General features: G+C 37.7%; 1 protein-coding gene across 5 annotated transcripts in view; it reads left to right on the top strand.

The window, feature by feature from the left end:
- The first annotated feature begins 4,586 nt into the window (after positions 1 to 4,586).
- The window catches only part of PFKFB1 (6-phosphofructo-2-kinase/fructose-2,6-biphosphatase 1), a 72,019-nt gene continuing 49,392 nt past the window's right edge, over positions 4,587 to 27,213 (top strand). The window contains exon 1 of one of the 5 annotated variants that reach the window (XM_034649496.1): positions 4,587 to 4,989. In XM_034649496.1, the coding sequence (XP_034505387.1) occupies positions 4,893 to 4,989 (97 nt within the window). In that variant the 5' untranslated portion in view covers positions 4,587 to 4,892. The remainder of the gene's footprint in view (positions 4,990 to 27,213) is intronic. The other 4 variants (XM_034649497.1, XM_034649493.1, XM_034649495.1 and 1 more) reach the window with 4 other exon arrangements.

Below are 27,213 nucleotides of genomic sequence, written 5' to 3'. Positions count from 1 at the left end.
GTAGTCTGGTTTGCTGCGGCACTTTGAACAAGATTTTCGCCTTCTCTGGGCTTCAGTAACCTCCTTACTAAAATGGAAATTGAAGTCCCTGGCCTACTTCCTTCAGAGGGCTGTCTCAAGATGAAGAGAAGTAGGAAAACAGGAACCAAATTTTGGGAGGTGTTTCAGGAATTCCATGCTCTGTCTGAGATTAGTGATCCTGCTTTTTCTTTTTTCTGTAGCCTCCACAGGCAATACCACCCACAGGCTTCCAGCTGTTCTTCTCCCGGAAGGACTGTGGTCTGTAGAGAGCCACTCCTAGGACTAGGATGCAGTGAGCCTTGGGCTGCATACATGGGGCTGAATATGGTGGGGGGATAGTGACCCAGGGCAGTGGCTAAGAAGGAAGTGGTACCTAGGCTGCTGCCACAGAAGGCCTAATACTCACGTATCAGCACATAAACTATAAGCATGTGGCCAGCCTCCCCTGTACACCCTTACCCCCCACAAATGCATTTATACACACACTCCCAAGAATTACTAACAGAGATACCCCATTTGTGATTTTGTAACCCATCAGTATGGTCCTCGTGCTTTTAATAGGATTTTCCTACACGCCCCATACTTTGGGAGGATGGTCAGGGTCTGTGGGCCTCAGGAAGTCACACTGTGTGCTTTTTCTCTCTAGAGTTAACCCTATTTTAGAATTTGTGGTTCAGATCTTGGTCTTGAGTGAGTCTCTGATCCTGAGTGAATTCTTTTTCTGCAACCAGTTAATTGGACTTTTTGGGATAGGGGACTTCATTTTTTTGTTTATTCTATTCTGCCCCATTCAAGGTTGAGAAACTTTGTAGATACCACCTTATACTTTCAGACCTAGTTAGTTTGCCCAGCCAGTTCCATGCATAAATCTCAGTTATAACATTTACCTTTCTGAATGGGGATTATTTGTCTACCTGTTCATCTCATCTAGGGCAGAGAGATATAGATTGTACAAATACTCATTCAGCAAGTGTCTCCTCTTTGCCAGGACCTGAGCTGGACACTGGAAACACTAATCACAGATAATTGAGATCTAGTCCCCATCCTCAAGGAACTTACAGTCTAGTAAGGAAGTACACAAGTAAAAACTGGTGGATACTTGCTCGGATAAATGGAAGCATATAGACAATATGAGAACCAAAGATAATGCCTGTCCCAGGTTACAGGGAAAGGTTCCCAGAGAAGGTAACATTGAACCACTTCTTGAAAAGTGAGTCAGATTTCATTGAGAATGGAAGGAAAGAGAAGGCATTTCAGGTGGAGCAAAGGCCCAGAGGTAAAAAAAAAAAAAAAAAAAAGCATATGTTATGTTTGGGAACTCAGTGAGTGAGCCAGTGCAGTTTAAGCATGGGGGTCTAAAAAGAGACATGGCTAGAGAATTATATTGGGGCTTGATTTAGAACATCCATTCTGAGACCTTTCCATAAAGCTTGTTTAGTTCTGCTTCTGGGATCAAAATTGATAACAGAGGTAAACAAACAAACAAAAACCCAGACAAACAGCACACATACAACCACAAAAGCAAAATAAAACAAAACACAACAACAACAACCAACCAGTTAGCTAGTTCCAGTTCCAGGCAATTTTAACTTGGGTTTTCAAGCCTGGACCCCAGGTTTACCCTTTCAGACCTTGCCAATAGCCTGATAGCCTCCTATCTCAGATTTCCTGCTGCTAAAATTATCTTTCTGCATCTTGGCAGGGTCGTGAGGACAAAACTGTAAACATAGAAGGGGGTTCATGTGACTGGCTCAATTACCTTGGACAAGTTACTTCCCCTCCCTAGACCTTAGTTTCCCTATGAGACTAGTGAGAATGTTTGTAAGGAGCAACTAGGATATGGAATATGTTGTTATTTTGTGGGCAATGGAAAACATTAATGTAAAGGGTTATTAAGATTATTAGCATTGCAAATCAAAATGAGATATTACCTTATATCTGTCAGAATGACTAAAATAAAAAACACAAGAAATAAGTGTCAACAAGAATGTGGGAAAAAAAGAAACCTTCATACTCTGTTGGTGGGAATGCAAATTGATGGAATCTCTGTGGAAAACAGTATGGAGGGTCCTCAAAAAATTAAAAATAGAAGTACCATATGATCTAGCAATTACACTACTAGGTATTTACCCAAAGAAAATGAAAACACTAACTCAAAAAGATATATGCACCTCTATGTTTATTGCAGCCTCATTTACAAAGCTAAGATATGGAAGCAGCACAGGTGTCCATCACTAGTTGAATGGAGAAAGAAGATGTGATATATATGCACACACACATACACACACAATGGAATACTACTCAAGCATAAAAAAGAATGAGATCTTGCCATTTGCAATGACATGGATGGAGCTAGAGAGTATTAAGAAATAAGTCAGTAGGAAAAGACAAATATCGTTTGATTTCACTCATTTGTGGAATTTAAGAAGCAAACAAAGAAGAAGAAAAGACAACACACTCTTAAATACAGAGAACAAAATGGTGGATGCCAGAGATGAGGCAGATGAGGGGAGGGGTAGAATAGATTGAGGGGATTAGAGTACTCTTATCTAGATAAGTACTGAGACATGCATAGAATTATTGAATTATACTGTATACCTGAAACTCATATAACACTGTATGTTAATTATAATTCAATTTAAAAAGTAACACAAAATATGCAACATTGCAATTTTGGTAAAAAAAAAAAAAACTCAGTAACTAGCAAAGCCAATGGTGAGGAAAAAAATATTAGCATTGGCAGAGTAATGCTTATTAGGAGACTTTTTAGGATTAAGAGAGTTGAATCTCTTCCAAACCCTAGTTCTGAGACTCTAAAGGTTCCGAGATCATTTGGAATACCACATTCTTAAATCAAGCTAAATTGATCAATTAACCAACAACAACAACAAAAAAAAGCCTTGGACTGGGAAAAATCAGGTCCCCAGTGCTCTACTCCTGACTTGGGCACTTGGTTGCTACAGGACCTTAGGAAAATATTTCCCCTCTCTAGGCCTCCATTTTCTTACCAGAGAAGGTTGGATGAAATGATTTTTAGGGCCCTCTGTATCACAAAACCAAAAAAGTAAAAGTAAATTTATCTTTCTAATTGATTGGCAGGAGCTCTTTATTATAAATGTTAACCCTTTGTCATACGTTATAAATTTGCCTTATTGTTTCTTGTATACCCAGCATTACATTAGAAGGTTCAGATTAGCCAAAGAGGTGATTATCATTTACTTCCCAAAGGGAATAGGTGTTAACTAATGTATTTTGAACATTTCCCAGGTTGCTTTATGTGTGTTAACACGTTGAGTTTTCAACAGCCTTAAGTAGGTAGATACTCTTATCAGATGAAAAAACTGAGGCACAGAAAATTTCTGCCCAGGATCTCATAATGGGGGAAGAGGTGGGATTCCACTCAGGTGGTATGACTCCACAGCCCATTGCTGTTAACCACTGTGATTCTCTGCCTCAGTAGATTCATTTAGATGGGCATGCTCCAAAATGTATTGAAGGTTTAGAATGATTTATACACAACTGGAGGGAATCTAACTTTTGTATAGACTAGGATACTGAGAATAAACTTTTAGGGAACTTCTTAAAAGGCAAAGTACAGCCGAGAGCATTGGAGGAAAGGGATTGGAGATTTTTATACCCAAGAGCTTGTTCCCCATGTCGCCCAGGTCAATGGAAGAAAGTTGAGATTCCTTGTAGCCAATCATTGGAGGTTCATCAGGGGGTGGGAAGGTTGCAAAAGAATGAAGTAAGAGTACACTTGGACATATTCCAGGTAAGCTGTGTCATTACATGTGCTCTTTCCCCCCAGGGGAAGGGGGAAAGTAAAGTAGACACATCTGGGTGGGATGGGTCTGGCCTATGGACTTGTCCTACTTTGAGGTCATTGCTCTCTGCTCCCCACACTCAGCCTGCTGCAGCCTTCACCCTAAGCCTCCATCTCCACAGCTTGGCATGAAGAACTGTAGTCAGGTTCTGGATCAGATCACGATGCCTTTCTCCCTAGGGTACCTAATGGCAGCTGGCAGCCATGTGTCAGGTGTCAGGTTTACTCCCAGCCAAGGCTTGGGAGAACATAAAGATCAGATAGTGTCCATCTCTCCCAGGAGTGCCCCCAAGCAACACATTTTAGAAGGGAGAGGTCCTGTGGTAGGAAAGGCAGCAGAATTCAGGGGAAGACAACAGTAGCAATAACATTTTGGGTGGGGGGAAACAGTGAGACAATGAACCTTCTACTTCCAGATCTGGTTTTTGATTGCTAGCTGAAAACATTGCATTTTTCAGTAGGGATTTTGTTTGTACTTGAGAACCTTGAATTTCTGATGTGGGTCTCTGATTCTGGGTTAGAACTTGACATTCTACTTGGGCCCATTTTTTTTTTATTTTGAAGCTATAAAGGCTGCTGAGAACTGCCTCCATCACCTTTACCTTTTCCACCCCACATAGGACATACGCACATGATCTTTGATCTTTTATTTGCATACTCTACTAGTCCTATCTTCATTGGAGGGAAGTAACTGGCCAGACCTAGGCTGTCTTGCTGGCTGCCTTCCTTGCCAGGCTCCAACTTATCTCCTATGTACACAACCCTTGGAGTTCAGAGACCTCTGCTGACCTCTGCCCAACCTCTCTCTCTGCACCCAAGCCCCCACTGGTACATACAGGTGCAGAGGCAGGCAAGTCAGGCAAGGACTAGGAAAGAGGAGAGGGGGCTGGAGACAGGCTGCCAGAGGGCTCAGAAGCCCAGTGCACCTCCCTGTCCCAACTCTGTCCACCTGCTGCTGTGGCCACATTAACAGAAGAGACAGCTAGTAAGACAGAAAGTGAGGCGCAGTACCTTGTGGACAGAGGTGTCATTAGCTGTGACGCCTAAGATGTCTCGAGAGATGGGAGAGCTAACCCAAACCAGGTTGCAGAAGATCTGGATTCCACACAGCAGTGGCAGCAGTGGGCTACAACGGAGGAGGGGCTGTAAGTGTGGTTTGCTTTCATGGGTTTCAAGGTGGGTGGTGGTAGAGTGGGTGTAGATAAAGAGCAATGACATGCCCCCTCCCACAGCTACCCCCCAACCCAACCTGAAAGTTGGACTAGATAAGCAGCTGAATGAAAGGGCTGTAGAACAAAAGGATAATGTCAGAAAAGATAGAGAAGGAACAAGAGAAAGACAGAAAGAGGGAGATGAAGGACAGAGAAAGAATGAAGATTAGGTAAAGGCCATCTTAGTTAAAGGGATTTTTGACTAGGCACTTTTTTTTCTGTCTTATTCAGAGCTTATTTGAAATGCTTCTTGTTTGAAATTTGACATTTTTAGTTTGTAACTGTTCAGTGCTAGCATAGAATGTTTCCATTTTGGTGACTTCACTGAAGTGTCTAGAAATTGGTCCTGTCTGATAGTGCTTGGGTGAAATAAGGTAATGGTTCCTGGCATAATTTCTCAGGGAACAGGTGCTGGATATGCAACAGTACCATGCCATTGGTCAGTTTTGCTCCTCCCTTTTCTCAAGGCTCTTCTAATAAGTCTATACCTCTCTTGAGTTGGGAAAGTCTGGGTGTCCTGTCTCCTGCATTGCCTCCTTGGCACATATGGACACTTTTGCTGCTCTGGGAATTTGAGAGAAAAATCACTCAGCCTCTCAGGAACAGGCCACTGTGTAATGTTCACTTTGAAATTTTCAGAAAGCAGGGACAAAGGAGAAGCAAACAAAACTTGTAAATATTTTTTTAAAACATGGAAGTATACCATTTCCCATAGATAACAGGGGATGGTTGTAGACCAAGTTGCTTCCAGCCCAAGAATAATGGCTTGAGGAGCCATGAGGTAGGCAGAGGTAAGACAGCTGTGGACTGTGGGACCCAGACATCTTGAGGTCCAGCTGACCAAGCTTCCATTATGCTAATGCTAGAGGAGGTCCTGGCTCAGTTCTATTGGGAGGAGAGGGAGTTGCTTAGAGAATACAGGAAGATGTAGGATATTAAATATGGTATGTAATATGTAAGATGTAGATGGAGGAAGAAGAGGAAGAGGCAAAAAAAAAAAAACAGCCTCCTGTTCTCTTTCCTTCCCTCCACGAGCAGTTTCACTCACTCATCTAGAAATCTAGGAATCTGGATGAGACTGAGAATCAGGCAAGCCAGTCTCTGCATACCTGGGTCCTTCAGAGTTAGGACCCTTATATTCCCATGAACTGTTTCAGGTTGCAGAAATAATATACATAAATCACCTAATATTGTCTCTGTCACACAGAGGTGCAAAACAAATATGTGCTCACTTTATTTCTGAGCCTCTCTTTCCTCAGCTACAAAACAGAACTAGTAACTATTTCTCACACTGTGTTGGGATGATTCAGTGAATCAGAGGTCTGGATCCAGACTGCCTAGGTTTGAATCCCAACTCTGCTGCCTCCTGCCTCTGTGACTTTGGGCAAGTCTCTTTACCTCCCTGTGCTTCCATTTCTTCATCTGTAGAAAGAAGCGAATAATAGTGTTGTTATGAAGATTAGAGAGTAAAATATATAAAATGCTTAGAATGTCCCATAGTAAGTGCTCCATAAATGTTAGTTATTATTTAAACAAGAAGGTGGGTGTGTAGTCTTTCTTCCCATCATATCCTCAGCATCAAGCTCAGAACCTGGCACATAGCAGATGTTTAATGTTTTACTTCCACTCGGTCTACTACTCACCATAGGCAAGCATGGGCTCTGTGCACAAGACAATTGCTCATTAGTGATTGACTGAATTATGTCAGACCACAGACACAATAAACTTAGTGTTTGCCAAATCCTACCCTGGAAAATGTCTGCCTCACCTCCCTTGCTGGGGAGTCTATTTACCGCTGAAAGATCTGAATCATCTTTTGCTTGGAGCATCCTCTCTAGGCCTGCCTGGTTCCAAAGGGCACAGTGGGTGAGGAGATGAACACAATCAATGATGTTCTGAGAATTAAATGCATTAACATGTGTAAAGTGCTTGAAAAGCTGTGTATGTTCATCTGGACTTGTTTTCTCATTCAATGTAATGTTTTATGTGCCATCTATATTATTGTTGCATGTAGTTATATTGTTTATTCTTCTTGCTGTGTAGTACTATATTTTGCAAATACCTCATGGTTTGTTTATCCATCTGTTTTTTAAAATATTTTATTTATTTATTTGAGAGAGAGAGAGAGAGAGGGAGAGATCACAAGTAGGGGGGAGGTGCAGAGGGAGAAGCAGACTCCCCAGTGAGCAGGGAGCCTGATGCTGGGCTCCTTCCAGGCTCCTGGTATCAGGACCTGAGCAGAAGGCAGCTGCTTAACCAACTGAGCCATCCAGGTGCCCCTATCCATCTAACTGTTGATGCAAATTTAGGTAGTTTCTAGTTTGGGGTTATGACTGCAGTAAAAATTTTTGTCTGCATAAATTTTGGAATCAGCTTTTCAAGTTACACACACACACACACACACACACACAGAATTTTGGGATTTTGATTGGAATTGCATTCAATCTGTAGATCAATTCAAGGACAGTTAACATCTCCGTGACATTGAGTCTTCTGTAAACATGGTATGCCTCTCCAACTATTTAAAACCTTTTCATGTTATTCGAGTGAAGTTTTATAATTTGAAGGGACTTGCACATCATTATAAGAAATTCCTTTATTTCTTGTTGCTATTGTAAACAATACCTTTTTAGAAAATTACATTTTATAGCAGTTTATTACTAATATATACAAATATAATTGTAGTTTTTGTGTATTGCATTTGTAACTAAAAAACCTGATAAACTTTCTTATTATGTTTGAAATTTATGTGTAAATGACAATTTTCTTTTTTCACCTCCCAGTTTTATATTTTTGTATCTCTTTTTCTCTAAGACTGCACTCCTAGGACCTCTCATCTCCAACACAGACACACCATTTTAAGTATAGTGCTGAATAGAAATGTTACTAGTGTGCATTGTTATTTTAAAGGGAATGTTTTTAGTTTCACCATTGAGTAAATTTGCAGTAGCTTTTTATAGATATCATTTAATAGGTTAAGGAAGTTCCAGTTTATTCTTAGTTTGCCAATACGATTTTTTTAGTGAACTTTATTAAAAGTGTTTTCTCTATTTCTTGAGATGACATGTTAATTTTCTATTTTAATTTGTTAATGTGAATTATACTAGAGATGTTTCTTGTGTGAAACTAATCTGGCAGTCCTAGGATAAATAAAAACTGCTGGATTTAGTTCATCAATATTTTATTTAAGAATTTGGTATTTTGTTCATGAATGAGCTAGGTTTGTAATTTTTCCATGGTTCTCATGTTTCTGTATTTGATTTTAGTGACATAAAATGAAGTGAGAATGATTTCCTTTCATTCTATTTTGTGACAGAGGTCATCCAAGGAACTATGTGTTCTTTAAATATTTGGCACAACTTCCAAATAAAAACATCTGAGCCTGCTATCTTCTTTGTAAGAAAAATTTTAACTGATACAATCTTTTAAATGGTTATAGAATCATTCCAGTAGCTATTTCTACTTGTTAATATTGTTAAGTTATGGTTTTCTAGAAATTTTTCTATCTTAATATCATTTTTCAAATTAATTTGCTTGAAGTTCTTATAGTTAGATTTTTAAATGTTGCATTTGCAATTATGTCCTCTCTTTTGTTCTAATATTGTTTATTGGTATCTTCTCATTCTCCCCTTGATCAATCTTGCCAGAAGTTTGTCACTTTTACAAGTTTTTAAAAATAATCAACTTTTGGCTTTTTACTTTGCCGTTATGTCTTTGTTTTCTATTTAATTTTTTTCTTATCATTCTATTTCTTTCACTTTCTTTTGATTTTTTTTTAACTTCTGGAGTTACTCAGCTCATTAATTTTCAGACTTTCCTGTTTTTTGAGGATAAGCCTCGGATGCTATAATTTACCTACTTAATAGGGCTGATAAAAATAAGACTGATATTCTTCAGATGCATAATTGTATGGACATAAGGATTTTAAAAATATTTCCAGATTATTTGGTAAATAAACACTGTTCCTGGCTTTCCTAGTTTCCCCACCACTTAACCGCATTGCCCTGGGCACCTTAGCCCTTTACTCAGGACTGCTGGGACCTACTAATCACCATTTAGCAACTAAAGGGTTAATGCCTGACACAGCAGGAGGCCTCCGGAATTTAGTGCCTGTCAGCCAGCCAGCCAGCTTCTGTTTTGACAGTTCAGTGCCCCTGCCATTTCCAGTTTGATTACATTCTTGTCAGAGAACAAACTTCTTATGATTTCAGTTCTTTGAGACCTACTTAGATATGCTTTATGGGCCAACAAAAGGTCGTTTTTGGTAAATGTCCCATAAGCACTTGAAAAAATATGCATTTTATAGTTGGGTTTAGTGTAGCATATACTTCAATTAAGTCATGTTTGTTAATCTAGCTTAACAAATGTAGCTGTTAATATAGCTGTTCTACATTCTTCTGGGGTATTGTCTACTTTTGATATGAAAAATTCATTGCTGTCTCTTGTTACTATGTCAGTTTTGAAGCTCTGTAAATAATTATAAAAAAATTTACAACAGCTGTATCTTCCTGGTGAATTTAATATTTTATCAACGTGTAAGGAAATTATTTCTGGTAATTTAGTATCTTTGGCATTTTGCCCTAGAATCAAATGATTTTCTGATATTATTACATTACTTTTATTTAGCTTAATATTCGCTTGGTATAACTTTTCCTGTGCTTTCTAAAAAATTGTTTTTGATTGATAGAGATATAATTCACACACTGTGAAATAAATCATTTTAAAATATACAATTTAGTGGTTTTTATTATATTCACATGGTTGTATACTATCACCAGTAGTTCCAGAACACTTTCAACACCCTCAAAAGAAACCCCATACTCTTTAGAGTCATTCCAGATCCCCCTTTCCCTCAGCCCCTGGCAACCACTAATCTGTTTATTGTCTCTATAGATTTGCCTGTTCTGGACATTTCCTACAAATGGAATCATACAATATGTAGCCTTTTGTACCTGCCTATTCTCATTGGGCAAAATGTTTGCAAGGTTAATCCATGTAGTAGCATGTGTAGGTACTTATTTTTATAACTGCATGATATTCTGCATGGCTATACTACATGTGTTTATCTACTCATAAATTGATGGACATTTGGGTTGGTTCCACTTTTGGCAATTATGAATATGCTGCCATGAACATTGTTGTACAAGTTTTTGTGTGGACATATGTTTTCGTTTCTTTGGGATGTATGCCTAGGAGAAGAATTGCTGAGTCATCTAGTAACTCAATCTATGATGCTTTGAGGAACTGCCAATCTGTTTTTCAAAGTGGCCAAACTGTTTTTCAAAGTTTTACATCCCCAAAGCAACATACGAGGGTTCTAATTTCTCTGTATCTTCACTAACACTTGTTATTGTCCATTTTTTTATTATACCCATCTTGAGTATGAAATGATATCTCATGATGCTCATTTGCATTTTACTGACTATGATGTTGAGCATCTTTTCATAAACTAATTGGCTATTTGTATATCTTCTTTGGAGAAATGCCTATTTTTAAATTGGATTATTTGTCCTTTTAAAAATATTTATTTATTTATTTATTTATTTATTTATTTATTTATTTGAGAGAGAGAGTGAGCGGATGGGAGGGGCAGAGGGAGAGGAAGAGAAAGAAACTTTAGCAGACTCTGCACTCGGTGTGAATCCCGATGTGGGGCTCAATCTCATGACCCTGAGATCATGACCTGAGCCAAAACCAAGAGTCAGACACTTAACTGACTGTGCCATCCAGGTGTCCCAAGAGTTGTCTTTTTGTTAAGGTTGATTTGTATGAGTTGTTCATATATTCTGAAAATTAGGGTCTTATCAGATATATGATTTGCAAATATTTATTCCCATTCTGAGTTGCTTATTCACTTTCTTAATAGTATCTTTGGAAGCAAAAAAAATGTAATTTTGATGACATCCAATTTACCCATTTTTTGGTCATTTCTTGCTTGTGCTTTAGGTACCAGATCCCAGAAACCAATGTCTAATCCAAAGTTATTGGGTTTTTTTAGTTTTTATTTAAATTCCAGTTAATTAACATACAGTGTGATATTAATTTCAGGTGTACAATATAGTAATTCAACACTTCCATACATCACTTGTGCTCATCACAAATGCACTCCTTAATCTCCATCAACAATTTCACCCATCTGCCCTGCCCCCTCCACTCTGGTAACCATCAAATTGTTCTCTATAATTAAAAATCTGCTTCTTGCTTTGTCTCTCTCCCTTATTTTTTTCTTTTGCTTGTTTGTTTTGTTATTTAAATCCCACATATGAATGAAGTCATATGGTGTTAGTCTTTCTATGACTGACTGACTTTTCTTAGCAGTGTATTCTTTAGTTCCATCCACATCATTGCAAATGGCAAGATTTTATTCATTTTTATGTGTGAATAATATCCTCTTATAAATATATAACACATTTTCTTTATCCATTCATCAATCAGTGGATAATTGGGTTGCATCCATACCATGGGTATTGTAATAATGCTGCTATAAACATAGGAGTTTATGTATTCCTAGTGCTCTTGTATTCTTTGGTTAAATACCCACTAGTGCCATTGCTGGATCATAAGGTAGTTCCATTGTTAACATTTTGAGGAATTTCCATACTATTTCCACAGTGGCTGTACCAGTTTACATTCCCACCAACAATGCAAAAGGATTTCTTTTTCTTCACATCCTTTTGAACACGTGATATTTCTTGTGTTGTTGATTTTAGCCAGGCTGACAGGTGATATCTTATTGTAATTTTGATTTGCATTTCCTGATGGTAAGTGATGATGAACATGTTTTCATGTGTCTCTTGGCCATATTTGGTAGAATTTACCTGTGAAGTCATCTGGTTCTGGACTTTTGTTTGTTTGGAGTTTCTTGATTATTGATTCAGTTTCTATGCTGGTTATTGCTCTGTTCAAGTTTTCTGTTTCTTCCTGTTTCAGTGTAGTAGTTTATATATTTCTAGGAACATATCATTTCCTCTAGTTTGCCCAATTTTTGGCATATAGTTTTTTCATAATATTCTGTTATCATTATTTGTATTTCTGTAGTGTTGGCTGTTATTTCTCCTCTCTCCTTTGTGAGTTTATTTGAATCCTTCCTCTTTTTTTCTTGACAAGTCTGGCTAGAGGTTTATCAATTTAATTAATTTTTTTAAGGAACCATCTCCTGGTTTCACTGTTTTCTTTTTTAAATTTCGTATATCATTTATTTTTTAATTTAAATTCAATTAGCCAACTTATAGTACATCATTAGCTACAGATTTAGTGTTTGATAATTTATCAGTTTCATATAACACCCAGTGTTCATCACATCATGTACCCTCCTTGATGCCCATCACCCAATTACCCCACCCCCCCCACCTACCTCCCCTCCAGCAACCCTCAGTTTGTTTCCTAGAGTTAAGAGTCTCTCATGGTTTGTCTCCCTCTCTGATGACTTCCCATTCAGTTTTCCCTCCCTTCTCCTATGATCCTCTGTGCTGTTTCTTATATTCACATATGAGTGAAACTATATGATAATTGTCTTTCTCTGGTTGACTTATTTTGCTCAGCATAATACCCTTCAGTTCCATCCATGTGGATGTAAATGCTAAGTATTCATCCTTTCTGATGGCTGAGTAATATTCCAGTGTGTGTGTGCGCGCGCACACACACACACACACACACACACACATATATGTATATATACATACACCACATCTTCTTTATCCATTCATCTCTCAGTGGACATCTTGGCCGTTTTCACAGTTTTGCTATTGTTGATCTTCTGCTTAGATGACCTGTCCTTTGCTGTGAGTGGGGTGTTAAAGTCCCCTACTATTGTTGTATTATTATCAATGTGTTTTTTAAATTTGGTCATTAATTGTTTTATATAATTGGCTGCTCCCAAGTTAGGAGCGTAAATATTTATAATTGTTAGATCTTCATGTTGGATAGACACTTTAAGTGTGATGTACTGCCCTTCTTCATCCCTTACTATAGTATTTGGTTTAAAATCTAATTTGTCTGATATGAGGATTGCTACCCCAGCTTTCTTTGGATGTCCATTAGCATGATAAATGGTTCTCCACCCCCTCACTTTCAATCTGGAGGTGTCGTTAGGTTCAAAATGAGTCTCTTGTACACAGCATGTGGATGGTCTTGCTTTTTTATCCAATGTGATACCCTGTGTCTTTTGATTGGAGCATTTAGCCCATTTACATTCGGAGTAACTAGTGAAATGTGAATTTAGTGCCATTTTATTGCCTGTAAAGTCCCTGTTTCTGTAGATTGCCTCTGTTTCTTTCTGGTCTATGTTACTTTTGGGCTCTCTCTTCATTTAGAGGATCCCCTTTAATATTTCTTGCAGGGCTGGTTTAGTACTCACATATACTTTTAGTTTCTGTTTGTTCTGGAAGCTCTTTATCTCTCCTTCCATTCTGAATGACAGCCTTGCTGGATACAGTATTCTTGGCGGCATGTTTTTCTCATTTAGTACCCTGAATATATTATCCAGCCCTTTCTGGCCTTCCAGGTCTCTGTGGATAGGTCTGATGCCAGCCTGATATTCCTACCCCAGTAGATAAAGAACCTCTTGTCTTGAGATGCTTTCAGGATTTTCTCTTTATCTCCGAAATTTGCAAGCTTCACTATTATATGTCAGGGTGTTGATCTATTTTTGTTGATTTTGAGAGGGTTCCTCTCTACCTCTTGGACTGGTATGCCTGTTTCCTTCCCCAGATTAGGGAAGTTCTCAGCTATGATTTGCTCAAATATACTTTCTGTCCCTCTTCCTCTTTCTTCTTCCTCTGACACCCCAATAATTCTAATATTGTTTCACTTTATGATATCACTGATTTCTCAAAGTCTCCCCTCATGGTCTAATAGTTGTTTTTCTCTCTTTTCCTCATATTCCTTCCTTTCCATCAACTTGTCTTCTATGTCACTGACTCTCTTCCACACTCACTCCCCTCTCTTCAGTAAACCTTCAGGGACAAGCAGTCTTCACTTTTGTGTGTTCCAAACTCTACAGTCTTCGGCAGTGCACACCCACACTGATCCTCCCAGGGGAAGGTGGAGGATTGCTGCATTTCTGTCCTTTGCAGCGTCCTTCCCTGGACAGTGGTCACCCAGTCATGCATGCTTCTGCACCATCACTCCCAGGGGAAGGCAGAGGGTCCTCGCATTTCCACTGTTTGCAGGACCCCCACACGGAGAGCTGTTGCCCGACTGAGACTGAGCTGTGGTTCATGGTTTATGGCAAACCGAGTTGAGAGCCCCCTCCTGGGCTCACTGACCCTAACCGGTTTCCCCACTCCAATGCTTGGGAACTCTGCTGGCTCAGGCACGCTTGTTCTGTCTGATACTGGGGATCCTGAGACCACACTGTCCCACCTAGGATTCTGCCCTGCTTCACCACCTGAGCACTTTTCAGGTAGGGACATCTTTCACTGGAGCAGATTTCTTTTTTTTTTTTTAAGATTTTATTTATTTGACAGAGAAACAGCCAGCGAGAGAGGGAACACAAGCAGGGGGAGTGGGAGAGGAAGAAGCAGGCTCCCCATGAACGAGCCTGATGTGGGGCTTGATGCCAGAATGCCGGGATCACGCCCTGAGCCAAAGGCAGACGCTTAATGACCGAGCCACCCAGGAACCCCTGGAGCAGATTTCTAAAGGTTCCAATTTTGCACTCAGTGACTATATCACTTTCCTGTAGCTGGCTTATGGAGGCTCCCTCCCCCCAGTGATTACCTTCCAAAATATTCTCTCAGATTCATTTTCTGTACCTCCTACCTTGCAAAAGGTGGTCATTTTCTATTTGTAGAATTCCAGCAATTCTTTTCTTAAATCTCAGGTTGAATTAATAGGTGTTCAGAATGGTTTGATAATTACCTAGCTAAATTCAAAGGACCAGATGAAACGAGGTCCCCTACTCTTCCACCATCTTGCTTCATCCCCTCTAGTTTTGTATATCATTTATTTCTGCTATAATCTGTATTATTTATTCCCTTCTGCTGGTTTTAGGTTATTTTTTTGTTCTTTTCCTAGCTCCTTTAGGTGTAAGGTTCATTTTTTTTTAATCTGAGATTTTTCTTGCTTCTTGATGTAGGTCTGTATTGCTATGTACTTCCCACTTAGGACTGATTTTCTTGCATCCCAAAGGTTTTGGACCATTGTGTTTCCATTTTTCAATTGTTTCCATGTATTTTTTAATTTGTTCTTTGATTTCTTATTTTATGCATACATTGTTTAGTAGCATTATTTAACCTCCGTGTATTTGTGGTCTTTCCAGATTTTTTCTTGTGGTTGACTTCTACTTTCATAGTGTTTTGGTCAGAAAGTATGCATGGTATGATTTTGATCTTCTTTAATTTGTTGAGGTTTGTTTTGTGGGCTAATGTGTGATCTATTCACATGTTATGTGAATGTTCCATGTGCACTTTAAAAGAGTGTGTATTCTGCTGTTTTAGGATGGAATGTTTTGAACATAGCTGTTAGACATATGTGTTCTAGTGCATCATTCAAAGCCATTGTTTTCTTGTTAATTTTCTGTTTAGATGATCTGTACATTAATGTTAGTGAGGTGTTAAAGTCCCCTATTAATGTATTATTATCAACTAGTTCCTTTATGTTTGTAATTAACTGCCTCATGTATTTGGGTGCTCCTATGTTGAGTGCACAAATATTTACAATTGTTATATCTTCTTGTTGGATTGTTCTCTTTATTATAATATAGTGTACTTCTTTGTCTCTTGTTACAGACTGTTTTAAAGTCTAGTTTGTCCTAAAGAAGTATTGCTACTCTGGCTTTCTTTTGACATTTATTTGTACGATAGATGTTTTTCCATCCTCTCACTTTCAATCTGCAGGTGTGTGAAGCTCTAAAATGGGTTGCTTATAGGCATCATATACATGGGTCTTGTTTTTTAATCCAATCTGTCACCCTGTGTCTTTTGACTGAAGTGTTTAGTCCATTTACATTCAAAGTAATTATTGAGAGATGTGTATTTATTGCTATTTTATTACTTGTTATGTGGTTACTCCTGAGGATTTTCTCTGATCCTTTCTTGTCTTTCTCTCTTTCATATTTTGCTGATTTTCTTTGGTGTTTTTTTTTATATCTTTCTCTTTATCCTTTGCATATTTATTGCTGGTTTTGATTGTGGTTACCATTAAGTTTGTATATTACCTCTTCTGCATATAGCTATGTACATTAAGTCAATGGTCATTTAAGTTTGAACCCATTCTTTTCTCCTCCCCTCCTCACATTTTAAGTATATGTTATTATATATTATATCATTTTATTGTGATTTCTTTCCTTGAATTATTTTTTTACAGAAATGTTTATCTTACTGCTTTTGTGTTTCCTACCTCTAAATTTTCACTTTTGGCCTTTCTTTTCCACTCAAAGAATCCCTTTTAATGTTTCTTGCAGAGCTGGCTTAGTGGTCATGAACTCTTAGTTTTGGTTGTTTGAGAGACTCTTAGTCTCTCCTATCTGAATGATAACCTTGCTGGATAGAGTATTCTTGGCTGTGCATTTTTCCCATTGAGAAGTTTGAATATATCATGGCACTGCCTTCTAGCTTGCAAAGTTTCTGTTGAAAAATCTAGCCTTATGGGTTTTCCATTGTAAGTTATTTTCTTCTTTTGCCTTTCTGCTTTTAGAATTTTTCTTTATCACTATATTTTGCAAATTTAATTACAATATGTCATGGTCTGTGCCTGCTTTTTTGATATTTTGGGGGGTTCTCTCTGTGTTCTGGACCTGGATATCTGTTTCAATCCCCAGATTAGGGAAGTTTTTGGCTATTATTTCTTCAAATAAATCTTCTGCCCCCTTTTCTTTCTCTTCTTCTGGACTCCTGTAATACAAATATTACACTTGATGGAAACACTGTTTTCTCTAAGTCTAATCTCATTTTGCATAAGTCTTTTCTCTCTCTTTTGTTCAGTGTGACTACTTTCCATTATTCTGTCTTCTAGGTCAGTATTTCTTTCTGCTGCTTCTTCCATCCTGCTGTTCATTTGATCAAGCATATTTCTCATTTTGTTCATTGTGCCCTTTATTTATGCTATATCTCTGTGTTAAGGGTCTCACTCATGTCTTCCACTCTGTTCTCAAGTCCAGTGAGTATCTTTGTAATCATTGATTTAAATTCTCTATTAGACATGTTACTTATATCTGTTTCATTAAGCTCTCTGGCTGTGGCCTTGTCCTCTTCTTTCACTTGGGGTACATTTCTGTCTCCTCATTTTGTCTGCCTCTGTGTCTGTTTCTGTGTGTTAAGAAAGTCAACTTTGTCTTCTGCTCCTGAAAGTAGTGATTCTATGAAAAAAAATTCTTGGAGTGCTGTCATGCAGTGTCCCCTATTCATCATAACCTAACACTTTAGGAAAGTAGCTTATGTGTGTTGCTTATGTCCTGTTGTTGTGTCTGAGTCACTTTTCCTTTCAGTGCAGTTGTCTACACTGACTGCCTGTTGGGAGCTATGCTTGCTCTCTGTGTTGTTAGTGGGACCCAGGCTGTCCTGCCCTAATGGGGCATGCCTACCAGGGGACTTTGGAGCAGGGCGACACTGTTAGCAAAATTTGTACTGAGCCATTAGTCCTATGCCAAATCCTCTGAAACATTGCAATGACTGGGAGCTGTATGTCAGGGTAGCTGCGGGGTGAGAGGCTGGTCATGGTACTTGATGATATCTTGGTGGGGCTGGGCCTTGTGTACTATTGTGGTTGGGGGCATGCAGCTGGGTACAATGAAGTGTTTGGGCCTGCACCATAGCCAGGCATAGTGGGCAGCAGCAGCTGTACACCTGGCAGCTGGTCACAGCATGTGACAGCAGCTGGGGACACATGCTGGGTATGGCATGTATTAGTGGCTGCGGTCCAAAGCTGGGTGTGGTGTGGTGGTTCAGCCTGGCATGGTCAGTGGCACAGGGCACGGTGTTAGCCATGCACCCAGAAGCTGAGCAGGGCACATGTGTAGCTTTAACAAAACTTGCCAGGAGCCTAGGGCCAAAGCTATCAAACTTGGAGTGAGTGAGTCCTCTGGAGAATTCATAGGTATGGTGCACTGCTAGTGTCTGTGTAGCCTTGCTTCCCACAGGTGTCTCTGTGTTTATGCTTTAGAGCAGGGGAGGAAAATGAAACGTGCCAGCTCCCTCATTTTCAAAGATGTCCCCCAGCTCATACTGTAATCAGTATGAACAGATCTGATTCCTGTTTGCCCCCTGTGTTGTAAACTGCTGTTTTTCTGTTTCTTCTCTGTGCAGGCTGCTGTCTCTTTAAAAGTGGAAACCCAGCTATTACTTGCTCTCCTGGCTGGTCCAGTACTGTCTCAGCTGACTTTTAAATCTCTAGGCTCCAAGTGCCACCGGTTTTACAAACTCAAGGAGTTCAGCCCCTCTGGGTGTTAAAGCCAAACATTATGGGAAGTGTGAGCTCCTTACTGTGAGGGCCTGTTTCTCTGCCCTTTCCATACACATAGCTCCCTCCCTCCTCTGGGCAGACTTGCTCTACCTTTCTGGCCTTCCTAACCTTTCAGATGCAGCTTCTCTCTAGTTGTGGTGTTTGTTCTGCCAGTCTTTAAATCACTCCCTGGTTTATTGACATGGATGGGGAGGATATTTCGTTGAAAATGTGGGATGAGTGAGCTCAGGGTCTTCCTACTCCTTTATCTTCCCAAGCCCCTTATTGCTATAGTTTTTAATTAGATTTTGGAAAGTAAGTCCTCTAACTTTGTGCTTTTTTATGAGATGATTTGGCTTTTCTAGTCCCCTTGAATTTCTGAATGAATTTTAGGATCAACTTGTCAGTTTCTGCGAAGAAGTCAGCTGAAATTAGATAAAAATTGTGTTGAATATGTAGATCAATTGGAGCATGTTGTTTTGTAACAATATTAAGTCTTAAGTCCATGAAAGTGAGATGTTATTCCATTTATTTAGCTTCTCTTTAATTCTTTTCAATAATTGCTTGTAGTTTTTAGAGTATAAGTTTTACCTGTCTTTTAAATAATTCTATGTACTTTTTATGCTATTGTAAATTGAATTGTTTTCTTAATTTCATTTTGTTTGCTCTTGCTTCTTTAAAGAAATAGAATTGATTTTTATATATTGATCTTGTATCCCAAAACATTGCTGAACTCATTTATTAGTCCCAGTAGATTTTTTTTAGTTGATTCCTTGGAACTTTCTATATATAGCTACAAATAAATATTTCTTCCATTCCAATCTGGATGCCTTTTATTTCTTTTTCTGGCATAATTACCCTGATAAGAACATCTAGTACAATTTTGAAAAGATAAAATGAGAGCAGACAGCCTTCTTTTGTTCTTGATTTTAGGGAGATAACATTCAATCTTTCACCATTAAGTGCACTATTAGCTCTGTGTGTGTGTGTGTGTGTGTGTGTGTGTGTGTGTGTGTGTTTATAGCTATCTTTTATCAGGTTAAGGAACTTCCCTTCTATTCTTAGTTTGTTGCATATTTTTATCATGAAGAACTGTTTAATTTTTCAAATGCTTTCTGTATATGTATTGAGATGATTGTGTGGGTTTTGTCCTTTATTCTACTGATGTGGTGTATTATGTTACTTGATTTACAAAAGCCTAACCAACCTTGCATTTCTATAATAAAGCCAACTTAGTGACGGTGTGTAATCTTTTTATACTTTACTGAATTCAATTTGCTAGTTTCTTGTTGAGGAATTTGCATCTATATAACGTATTGGTCTATAATTTTCTTCTGATATCTGTATCTGCCTTTGACATCTCAGAAATACTGGCCTCAAGGAATGACTTGGGAAGTGTTTCATCCTCTTCTATTTTTTTGAAAGAGCTTTTGATTTTTTTTTAACAGTTCCATGAAATTTTATTATTGCAAATCTCTCTAGGAATAATAACATTCTTCCTCCCCAACACCCCCCCAGTTTTACTGAGAAATAATTGACATATATCACTGTTTAAGTTTAAGGAATATAGCATAATGATCTGATTTACATATATTGTGACATGATTATCACAGTAGGTTCAGCTAACATCCATCTTTTCTTATAGATACAATTAATAAAGATAAGGAAAAATAAATAAAAATTTCTCCTTGTGATGAGAGCTCTTAGAAAGAAATCTCTTAACAATTTCCAAATGTACTATAAAGCAGTATTAACTATAGTTATCATGTTGTCCATTCCATCTCTAGGATTTATTTATCTTATAACTGGAAGTTTGTACCTTTTTGTCACCTTCCTCCAAATTGTCCTCCTCCTATCCTCCACCTCTGGTAACAAGTCTGATCTCTTTTTCTATCATTTGACTTGTTTTTTCGTTTTTAGATTCCACATAAAAATGAGATCATACAGTATTGGTCCTTGTCTGACTTAATGTCACTTAGCATAATTCCTTCAAGTTGCATCCACGTTGTTGCAAATGATATGATTTCCTGGTTTTTCATGGATGAATAATATTCCCTTGTATATATACCACAATATCTTTATTCATTTATCCATCAGTGGACACTTAGGTTGTTTCCATGTTTTGGCTATTGTAAATAATGCTACTATGAACATGGGGATGCATATATCTTTTCAAGTTAGTGTTTTCATTTCCTTTGGATTATATTCCCAAAGATGGAATTGCTGGTTCATGTGGTAGTTCTATTTCATTTTTCTGAGGATTGATGTTAATTCTTTAAATGTTTGGTAGAATTTACCAAGGAAGCCATATAATCCCAAATGTTTCTTCATAGAAAGTTTTTTTTTAATTTATTCAATCATCTTACTTGTTATCAATCAACTGATTTCTTTTTGAATCAGTTTTGGGAGTTTGTATCATTCTCATAATTCTCATAATCCATTTCATCTAAATCATCTGTTGTCTTGGTATACAGCTGCTTATGGTATTCCCTTATAATTCTTTTTTTAAAAATTTCTGTAGGGTCAGTAGTATTAACCCCTCCTTCATTCATGAATTTATTAATTTGAGGGGTTTTTGTTGTTGCTGTATAGTTGAAGATTTGTTGTGTTTGTTAATCTTTTCAAAGAACCAACTTTTCGTTTTGTCGATTTTCTCTAATGCTTTCCTATTCTCTGTTTAATTATTACAGTCTTCCTTCTGGTTCACATATTTGTAAATTTCCCAAAGTGCTCTCTGATATTAATTTCTAATTCCACACCCTTGTGATTAAAGAACATACTTTATATGAATGGAATCCTTTTAAATTTACAGAAGCTTGTTTTATGGCTTAGAATGTGATCTATACTGGAGAATGTTCAATGTGCACTTAAGAAGGATGTGTATTCTGTTGTTTGGGGGTGAAATGTTTTAAAGATGTCTGTTAGGACTTGTTTGTGCATAGTATTGTGCAAGTCCTCTGTTTCTCTATTGATTTTTTTATTATGTTATGTGAGTCACCATATAGTACATCATTAGTTTTTGATATAGTGTTCCATGATTCGTTATTTGTGTATAACACCCAGTGCTCATTACAACCCATGTTCTCCTTAATACACATCACCTGGCTAACGCATCCCCCCACCAACCTCCCCTATGAAACCCTCAGTTAATTTCCCAGAGTCCAGTCTCTCATGGTTTGTCTCCCTCTGATTTCTCCCATTCAGTTTTCCCTCCCTTCCTCTGTGGCCCTCCACCCTATTCCTTATGTTATACATATGAGTGAAAACATATGGTAATTGTTTTTCTCTGCTGGACTTATTTCACTTAGCATAATCCCCTCCAGTTCCGTGTTGATGCAAATGGTAGGTATTCATCCTTTCTGATGATTGAGTAATATTCCATTGTCTATATTAACCACATCTTCTTTATCCTTTCATCTGTTGAAGGGCATCACGACTCCCTCCACAGTTTGTCTGTTGTAGATAGTACTGCTATGCACATTGGGGTGCATGTGCCCCTTCTTTTCACTAGATCTGTATCTTTGGGGGAAATATCTAGTAGTGCCATTGCTGGGTTATAGGGTTGCTCTATTTTTAACTTCTTGAGGAACCTCCATACCATTTCCAAGGTGGCTGTAGCAGCTTGCATTCCCAGAAAGAGAAGAAGAGGGTTCCCCTTTCTCCACATCCTTGTCAAAACTTGCTTTTTCCTCTTTTATTAATTTTTGCCATTTTAACTGGTGTAAGGTGGTATCTCATTGTGGTTTTGATTTGAATTTCCCTGATGGCTAATGACATTGAACATTTTTTCATGTGTCTGTAAGCCATTTGTATGTATTCATTGGAGAAGTGTCTGTTCATGTCTTCTGCCCATTTATTAAGTGGATTATTTCCTTTTTGGACGTTGAGTTAGAGAAGTTCTTCATAGATCTCTGTAATGTCATTTGTAAATATCCTCTCCCATTCCGTGGGCTGCTTCTTAGTTTTGTTGACTGTTTCCTTTGCTGTGCAGAAGCTTTGTATCTTGATGAAGTCCCAAAAGTTCATTTTGCTTTTGTTTCACTTGCTTTTGGAAACTTGTCTTAAAAGAAGTTACTGTGACCAGTCAAAGAGCTTACTGCCTATGTTCTCCTCTAGGATTCTGATGGATTCCTGTCTCACATTGAGGTCTTTCATCCATTTGGAGTTTATCTTTGTGTATGGTGTGAGAGAGAGGTCAAGTTTCTTTTTTGCATGTAGCTGTCCAATTTTCCCAGCACCATTTATTGAAGAGACTGTCTTTTTTCCACTGGATGGTTTTTCCTGCTTTATCAAAAATTAGCTGCCCAAAGAGCCGAGGGTCCATTTCTGGGTTCTCTATTTTGTTCCATTGGTCTATGTGTCTGCTTTTGTGCCAGTACATGCTGCCTTTGTGATCACAGCTTTGTAATATAGATTGAAATCAGGCAACATGATCCCCCCCAGCTTTTTTTTTTCTTTTCACCATTCCCTTGCAATTCGGGGTCTTTTCTGGTTCCATACAAATTTTAGGATTGTTTGCTCCCACTCTGGGAAAAATGTCAGTGGTATTCTAATAGGGATGGCATTGAAGACATAGATTGTTCTGGGCAATGTAGACATTTTAACAATGTTTAGTCTTCCAATCCATGAGCATGGAATGTTTTTCCATCTCTTTATGTCTTCCTCAGTTTCTTTCATAGGTGTTCTGTAGTTTCTAGAGTATAGATCCTTTACATCTTTGGTTAGGTTATTCCTAGGTATCTTATGGGTTTTGGTGTTATTCTAAATGGAATTGATTCCTTAATTTCCCTTTCTTCAGTCACATTATTAGTGTATAGCAATGCAACTGATTTCTGTGCTTTGATTTTGTATCCTGCTACACTACTGAATTGCTATATGAGTTCTAGTAATTTGGGGGTGGAATCTTTGGGGTTTTCTGCATAAAGTATCATATCATCTGTGAAGAGAGAGTGTTTGACTTCTTCTTTTCCAATCTGAATACCTTTTATTTATTTTTGTTGTCTGATTGCTGAGCTAGGACTTCTACTACTATGTTGAACAAAAGTCGTGAGAGTGTTCCTGACCTTAAGGGAAAAGCTCTCAGTTTTTCCCCATTGAAAATGATATTCGCTGTGGGATTTTCATAGATGGTTTTTATAAAATTGATGTATGTTCCCTCTATCCATGCACTCTGAAGAGTTTTAATCAGGAAAGGATGCTGTATTTTGTCAAATGCTTTTTTTTTTTTTGCATCAGTTAAGAGGATCATATGGTTCTTCTCTTTTCTCTTATTAATGTGCTCTATTACATTGATTTGCGAATGTTGAACCACCTTTGCCTGCCAGGGATGAATCCCATCTGGTCATGACAGATAATCCTTTTAATTTACTGTTGGATCCTATTGGCTAGGATTTTGGTGAGTATTTTGGCATCGTTGTTCATCACAGATATTGGTCTATAATTCTTCTTTTTGATGGGTTTGTTGTTTGGTTTTGGGATCAGGGTAATGCTAGCCTCATAGAATGAGTTTGGAAGTTTTCCATCTGTTTCTATTTTTTTTAAACAGCCTCAGGAGAATAGGTATTATTTCTTCTTTAAATATTTGGTAGAATTCCCAGGGAATCCATCAGGTCCTGGACTCTTGTGTTTTGGGAGGTTTTTGATGGCTGCTTCAATTTTGTTACTGGTTATTGTTCTATTCAGATTGTCTACTTCCTGTCTCAGTCTTGTTAGTTTATAAGTTTCCAGGAAGGCATCCATTTCTTCCAGGTTGCTTAATTTATTGGCATATAGGTGGTGGTAATAATTTCTAATAATTGTTTCTATTTCCTTCGTATTAGTCATGATCTCTTCCCTTTCATTCATGATTTTATTGATTTGGATCCTTTTCATGTTCTTTTGGATAAGTCTGGCCGAGGTTTATCAATCTTATTAATTCTTTCAAGGAACCAGCTTTTAGTTTCATCCATCTGTTCTACTCTTTTTCTGGTTTCTATTTTATTGATCTCTGCTCTAATCTTTATTATTTATTTTCTCCTATTTGGTTTAAATTTTATTTGCTGTTCTGTCTCTATCTCCTTTCAAAGTTGTAAGGTTAGCTTGTACATTCGGGATTTTTCTACTTTTTTGAGAGATCTTTGGATGGCTCATGTATTTCCCCCTTAGGACGCCTTTGCAGTATCCCATAGGTTTTAGACCAATGTGTTTTCATTCTCTTTAGTTTCCATGAATTTTTTAAGTTCTCCTTTCCTTTCCTTTCCTTTCCTTTCCTTTCCTTTCCTTTCCTTTCCTTTCATTCTTTAGCAGGATCGTCTTTAACTTCCAAGTTTTTGAATTCCTTCCAATTTATTTCTGGTGATTAAGTTCCAGTTTCAAAGCATTGTGCTCTGATAATAATCTCAATTTTTTGATATCATTTGAGACCTGATTTGTGACCCAGTATGTGGTTTGTCCTGGAGAAAATTCCATCTGCATTCGAGTGAATGAGTATTCTGTTGTTTTAGGGTGGAATGTTGTGTAAATATCTACAAAGCCCATCTGGTCCAATGTGTCATTCAAAGCTCTTGTTTCTTTGTTGATCTTCTGCTTAGATGATCTGTCCATTGCTGAGAGTAGAGTGTTAAGGTCTCCTACTATTAATGTATTATTATCAATATGATTCTTTATTTTAGTTAACAGTGGGTTTATGTAGTTGGCTGCTGCCATGCTGGGGGCATAGATATTTACAGTTGTTAGATTTTCTTGTTTGATAGACCCTTTAAGTATGATATAGTGTCCTTCTACATCTCTTACTACAGTCTTTGGTTTAACATCAATTTTTTTCTGATATGAGAATTGCTACCCCAGCTTTCTTTTGAGGTCCATTTTCATGATAAATGGTTCTCCATCTCTTCACTTTCAAACTGGAGGTGACTTTAGGTTCAAAATGAGTCTTTTCTAGACAGCATATGGATGGTTCCTGCTTTTTTATCCAATCTGAAACCCTGTGTCTCTTTATGGGAGCATTCAGTCCATTCATGTTGAGAATAACTATTGAAAGATATGAATTTAGTGCCATTGTATTGCCTGTAAAGTCCCTGTTTGTATGGATTGTCTCTGTAAATTTCTGGTCTATATTACAATTGCGATCTGTCTTTTTTTATAGAACCCCCCTTAATATTTCTTGCAGGGCTGGCTTGGTGGTCACATATTCTTTCAGTTTCTGTTCATCTTGGAAGTTCCTTGTTTCTCCATCCATTCTGAATGACAGCCTTGCTAGATAAAGTTTCCTTGGCTGCATGTTCTTCTCTTTTTTTTACCCTGAATATGTCCTTCCAGCCCTTTCTGGCTTGCCAGGTGTCTGTGGACAGTCCTGACGTTATTCTGATGTTCCTTCCACTGTACATAAGGAATCTCTTCCCCCTTTCTGCTCTCAGGATAGCTTTCTTGTCTCTAAGATTTGTAAGCTTCACTATGATATGCCAGATTGGTGGTCTATTCTCATTGATCTGGGGGGGGGGCGGTCCTCTCTGCCTCTTGGACATGAATGCTTTTTTCCTTCCCCAGATTATGGAAGTTCTCAGCCACGATTTGTTCAAATATACCTTCCTGTCCTCTCTCTCTCCAAACCTTCAGGGATCCCAATAATTCTGATATTGGTACCTTTCATGTCACCATTGATCTTTCTATGTCTGTTCTCATGGGCTTCTAGCTGCCTATCCCTATCTTCCTCAGCTTCCTTCCTTTCCATCAGCTTATCTTTTAGATCACTAATTCGTTCTTCTGCCTCATTTTCCCTGGCTGTTAGAGTAGAGGATGACTATTAAAAAAAAATAAAGAAAACAGGTGTTACAGAAGGTATGGAAGAATTGGTACCCTTTTATACTGTTGATAGGATAGTAGAATGGTATGGCTATATAAAACAGTATGGATGTTCCTTTAAAAATTTTAAAAATATAACCACCACATAATCTAGTAATCTACCTCTTCTTATATCACTGAATATGAAATGCATTTCTTTTAGATGGTACAATGATGGATTACCTACATTTTTATCCACTCTTACAATCTCTGTCTTTACATTTGTGTCAGTAGACCTTTTAACATAATTATTGATAAGTTAGTGCTTAAGTGTACTATTTAAAATTTTCTTTTCCTGTTAATTTTCTCTCTGCCTTATTTCTCTGCTTCTCTTTTTCTTTTCATTCTCTGGGTTACATTGGATTATATTGATATAGGTAGAAAGAATCTATGACCCATTTAACTGTTTTCTATTTATCGTATTTATTCTTCCACCTTCTTTTTTTCTGTGTTCTCTCATTTTAATTGAGTATTTTTTGTGATTCTGTTTTATCTCCTCTCTTCAGTTATTAGTGATGCTTCCTTTTAAAATATTTTTAATGATTTCCATAGGGTTTGAAATATACACTTTTAAATACTTTAAGACCATCTTCAAATAACAGTGCCATTTCAGGTGTAGTGCAAGTACCATGTATGCAATTATTTGCAATTCTTCCATCTTTGAGATATTGCTGTTATTCATGTCACTTAATCATATGGTATAATAACCCAATAGATTGCTATTATTATTGCTTTACAAAGAAAGTTATCTTTTAGATGAATTAAAAATATTTAAAAAAGGTTTTTTACCTTTGTTTATTCATTTTCCCATTTTCTTCCATTTTTATGTAGATCCAAATTTCTGAGCTTTATAATTTTACTTTCACCTAGAGAACTTTAAACATTTCTTGTTAGACATTTGTATGTCTTCATTGGAAAAGTGTCTGTTCATATCTTCTGCCCATTTTATGATTTGTTTAA

The sequence above is a fragment of the Ailuropoda melanoleuca genome, chromosome X (assembly GCF_002007445.2).
Source record: "Ailuropoda melanoleuca isolate Jingjing chromosome X, ASM200744v2, whole genome shotgun sequence".
NCBI classification, from domain to species: Eukaryota; Metazoa; Chordata; class Mammalia; order Carnivora; family Ursidae; genus Ailuropoda; species Ailuropoda melanoleuca.
Note: the sequence above shows the minus strand (reverse complement) of the source record. Positions and strands in the feature narration are given on the sequence as shown.